The 5,211-nt window shown below is 33.5% G+C and overlaps 1 protein-coding gene across 2 annotated transcripts in view; it reads right to left on the bottom strand.

Moving 5' to 3' along the window:
• Positions 1–3,591, bottom strand: part of LOC116844629 (adenylate cyclase type 2) — a 49,149-nt gene extending 45,558 nt beyond the window's left edge. The window contains exons 1-2 of one of the 2 annotated variants that reach the window (XM_032816433.1): positions 3,432–3,591; positions 2,837–3,344 (exon numbers count right to left, since the gene is read on the bottom strand). In XM_032816433.1, coding sequence (XP_032672324.1) covers positions 2,837–2,849 — 13 coding nt within the window. In that variant the 5' untranslated portion in view covers positions 2,850–3,344; positions 3,432–3,591. Of the gene's footprint in view, positions 1–2,836 lie in introns of both variants that reach the window. The other variant, XM_032816432.1, reaches the window with a different exon arrangement.
• Between the last annotated feature and the right edge of the window lie 1,620 nt (positions 3,592–5,211).

Genomic DNA, 5,211 nt, shown 5'->3' with positions numbered 1-5,211 from the left:
AGAGAGAGAGAGAGAGAGAGAGAGAGAGAGAGAGAGAGAGAGAGAGAGAGGGAAAGCAGAGAGAAAGCTTGGAGAAGTAAAGAATAATAAAACCTTATTTGTCGCTTGAGTTCAAAGAGCGAGACGTAATGAAGACGCGTATTGTGTAAGTATTATTTCCGGTGAAGATGCCTTTCACGTCGCGGTAACAACGGTACTGTAAGATACGCTTCGGCAAAGAGCAACATGTGAGCCGAGCGACCTTGTTTCCTCGAGGATCGCTATTATGAAACTTGGAAGACGATACAACGCAGACGTGATTACGAAACTCGCGTTCGCGGAGGTGGAGGACCGAAATTCGCGAATGTCGCGGGGACACCGGCGCGAGATATCGATAAAGTCTGCGGCGGCCGCATTTTAAATCTATCTAATTTATGCTTGCAATTCATTCGTCGAGAAAAAAAGAGAAAGTTTGCGGCATCCGCGAATGTAACGGATCAAAGGGTTGCGAGGAATTAAATGTTCTGCGTATTTGCGCAAGTGCCTTTTCTGCCGTCAATATATCTTCCAGTTTACATGACGCGACATATATTCCAAGTAAAAAAATATCTAATAAAATATAAAAAAAAAACTCGCACGGCGTACGCTAAGAAAAAATACTTGAACATTTATTTGTGTGATACAAAGTTCATTTCTCTCTAAAATAAAGTTTATTTCTATAAACTTTATCTATAAACTATAAAGTTTATTTCTATAAAATAAAATTTATTTTTGTGAACATAAACTTTATCTCACAAATAAATTTTTGAGTATTTTATCCCAATGCACTTATGTGCAAACACTAAGTAGGTGCGTGTAAGATCACGCAAAAACGCATTGGTCAAAATCTCGTGAATAAAGTCTGCGATAAGACAAAATGATATGCGCTTACGCGCTATGTAAGTATATAGATATTATAAAAAAATTTGTGTAAAGTCTGGTCTCATTCCGTAGATGCCATAATACTTTCGCGTTATTTCGTAGAATATTTTTTAATTTTTTTTTCAACAATTGCACTAGTAAACTTCAGCCTCATTAGCAGATGATTTTTATATACACTGAGAAAAAAATATTTAAAAATTAATAAATATTTATTAGGTGGTATCATTAACATATTTATACACGGAGTAAAATAATTTGCTAGCCCAGCAAATTTTCTGCTGGTCTAGCAAAATCTTTTCGTTATTATATGGACAGCAAAAAGATTTGTCGAATCTACAAATTATTTTGCTATAAGTACCATGATGGATTTATATAAGCAGTTGCAGTTTTGCTCCGATAGCAAACAAATTTGCTAAGGATACATTATTTTGCATCAAAAGCAAATTAACGTGATTCTTAGGACAAATACACTCAATAAATTTTTTCTATCCTGCAACGAAACTACTTCTGCTCTGATAACAAATAATTTGTAAAATTAGTTACGTCAACTAAATTTTTTTGATGTTACTACGAATATGCAGTAGCAACAACGATTTTGCTAAAAGACCAAAATTATTTTTTTCCGTGTATAAATTAAAATTCTTTCCATTTAAACTGTACTGTTTATTTGATTTAAATGAAGAGAATTTTGATTTAAATAAATCAATTTAGTAATGCACTCATTTAATAAATATTTGTAAATTTTTAATATTTTTTCCTCAGTGTATAAAATCGCTTTTTTGTATTCTGTATAAAGTAATATCAAAATATTCGTTTTCTCATATCACATTGGACGCGCGCTACTTTATTTGTATTTTCAAATTGCATTCGCAAAACGAAAAGTTGTGCGTTCCACGTGGATTGTCATATTGCATGATAAAAGCATTTTCTCACCATAAGAGTGTGTTGTCAACTAAAAACTCACTCCTATGCAATCTCCGCATAAAAACATTATAATTCTATGACGCGCTCTCATGCATACATTGCGCGCTTTCGTTCCCAATTGTCATGTTGAGTTACGAATGTATCGCGGTAGGTTGCGATTTTATATAGGAACACGAGACGCGTAATTCCTTTCCACGAATGTAAACATAATGCAGTAACGTCGTTGACATCTGTAATAGATCGCTGTTACTAAATCTTTCTTCCCCTTCGCTTCTATTCATGAGAGCTCTTTCAAAAACGTTGTTATTAAGATCTTATTTTGAAGATCTATATGCTTCGAACAATTTATAATTCGCGACAGATTTAAGACAGAATTCTATTTGCAATCTTCACGCGATACATACTGAGAGACAAAGATATCTAAAAATTAGTAAATATTTCTTTGGTGAGTATTAACAGCATATTTACTCGTTATCATTGAAATTCTTTTATTTAAATAGAATAAATAATTGCTTTTCATGAAAAGTTAAGGTTTTTTTAAAAAAATATATTTTCTTATTTAAAAAACATTGTATATTAATGTAAGTAAATTTGTTGTTACATGTAAATATATTCACCAAATAAATATTTACTATTTCTTAGATATTTTTTCTTTCAGGAAACATTTGAGAGAATTTATAGATGTGTATACTTGTGCGCGCGTTTCTTCAAATAATTTCGTAACAACAGAACTCCCAAATTCTGTCATAAATTATAGATTATTCAAAGTGAGCTTTGATAAACAGTTTTTGACATAAAATTATTGTTTTCAATCAGTGTTTATACAAAATGCCGTTTATCCTTTCCCGCGGCACTGTTAGTAGTATAAAATTTAAACATTCAGGGAATAATTGCAAGGACAGAACCATACTTATAATTATGACAACAGTTTCGCAAGAAAATACCGCGTGCCACCATTAGTGGCAGCCGATTTAAATTGTTAACGGATAATTACGACAGAAACTGTCATTACCTTCCTCCTCCATGTTCGCAGTGAGATTCCCTCAGGCTTGGCCTCGATCCAAATTGGCTTCCTCTTCCGAGTCGAGTATCATCGGCGCGACGTCGTTCCTCGTGCACTTCACCTTTTTCGCGACATGCTCATCCGCCTCGAGCGCGTATTCTTTTCTTACCACGGATATGGATCTTCAGGATTTACTGTCCAAGAGCGTGACTCGATCTCGCGCTAATCGACGCTCGTTCCGTCCAAGGATGCATTGGTCTCTCGAAGTGGATCGTTAATGAATCCAATACGCGCGTATAAATAATATTTGTTCGTGCCTGGATCCAATTAAATGCGCGAAATTCTAAATGCGCGAATTTTCACGACCATCGCCACCACATATAGTCCCGTTCGAAGGCGCCATATTAATGTGTTCATTCGTTCTCAGCCGGTTTCTTCGTTTTATTTGTGAGAAGAGAAGCCGGTGAACACATTCGCGGCTTACATCGACGAGAAATTTCCTCGCAGAGTTAAACTTCTGTATGACATAGATCGAACACGAATTAGATGCCGTCAAACTGATAGCATTATCAAGTATCGCAGTGCAATTGGAACTTTAATTTACTTTTAAGAGCAATGTTTCTTTTTTGAAGTGTATCGTCTTCTTTAGTTCGATTCTCGCTAAACTATCCTCTCGACCGTTTTCGCGGCCGCGAAGCCCGCAACTGGTGGCTGAATTGCACGGAGAGACTGCTGAGAAGCTTTCCTACAATCCCTTCACGATAACTCCACGGTAAGCTGCGCGAAAGCTCGCTGTCCGTGACGCTTTGATCCAGACACGACAGACGAGAGACTGCTCGTAATTTTGATGAGCCCACATGCGTTTATTTCATCTTCGTTACAACATCGAGTAATTCTTTTTTTAATTAATCACAAAATTTGCGATTAATTGCGTTTATGTCGTGGGCTACTATGGCACACTCTGAGAAAAAAATTACGAAATGAGATACAATTCCTAATTTTTCATAGTATCTTTAGTCTTTTTCAAACAAATTTGTATTTAAAAAATATAAAAAACGTAAAAAATGTAAATAGAATTAATATTACCTTTTATTTTGAATAGATTCTTCTTAGCTATTAACATGATCATCTATCTTGTTTTATTACGGATTTTCTTATGATATCACTTTTGGTTTCATCCACATACATGAATGTTCTTAATTAAATTCATGTAATTTTCGTCACTAGCCACATTAGCCGTAAGCTTCTAAAGTGTATTTCCGAGTCAACCAGAATAATTAGTTAATTAGTTTCCTGATTATATTTGCACGAGTCACGATAACGAGCAACATATACACTCACGAATATAACGAGAGTGGCTTTTATTATATCCGCGAGCATACAACACAAGTTGCGGTTGATATTTACTCCAGGAATCAAGAATTGCGGATCGGAGCTGGTTACAAGGATAACATGTGGAATTGCGAAGAACGCCTTCTTTGTAAAATACATTTTAATAAATGACATATACATACAGCCAAAAGATGACGATCTTCAGTGAGTGATAAATATTTTCACCTAAAATTGTGTGTTAAAATATGAACTGCGATATTTAGCTATCGAAAAATCACTCATCAGGTACTTTGTGTTATCCTACCTATATAAGTCTTCAAATTCCAAGACTTATTGGAATTATTCTATCTTTGCAGTATCACTGGAATATTGCTCAATGATTTTGCTTCTTGCGAATATAGTAAATCATAATTAAAGACGGAAGTTTAATATTTACTATTGAATCTTAGGCAATTTAGTAGATAAGTATCATCACACTGAAACTGAATAGTACTTATCGATCATCGTAAGTTTGTCTTTCATATTCTTATAAAGAACTCATTACAATTAGGTATAGAATAAAGTAAATATCAAATAATATTAATACGAAATGTAATTGGAACTTCATGAGATATATTCAAATTGATAATATTTTAAGTCCTAGTATATATTCGTAAATACGAATATGTTTCGGAATATTGTGACAAAAGTTATCAGTTGATAATATATATATTTTCACCTTTAGATTTTTTATTTCAAAATATTTATAAAAGATGAATATATTTCAGGAAGTTCTTCTACATATATGTGCAAGAAACATTTATTATTATTTCAGTTCTGCAAAATCAGGGACAATTTCCTTAGATAAGTAAAACTGTAAAATTTAACTAAAAATAGAGAGGCGTACGAGTTCGGCAGTGCTTCTTTCCTTTCGAATGTTTCAGCTGTATGTACTCGCCTAATCGTATAATACCATTTATACGCGTGTAAGAGTCCATATATATATATATATATATATATATATATATATATATATATATATATATATATATATATATATATATATATATATA

Source organism: Odontomachus brunneus, unplaced genomic scaffold (genome assembly GCF_010583005.1).
Source record: "Odontomachus brunneus isolate Ranch 3 - 2012 unplaced genomic scaffold, Obru_v1 Obru_scaffold_044, whole genome shotgun sequence".
NCBI lineage: Eukaryota > Metazoa > Arthropoda > Insecta > Hymenoptera > Formicidae > Odontomachus > Odontomachus brunneus.
Note: the sequence above shows the minus strand (reverse complement) of the source record. Positions and strands in the feature narration are given on the sequence as shown.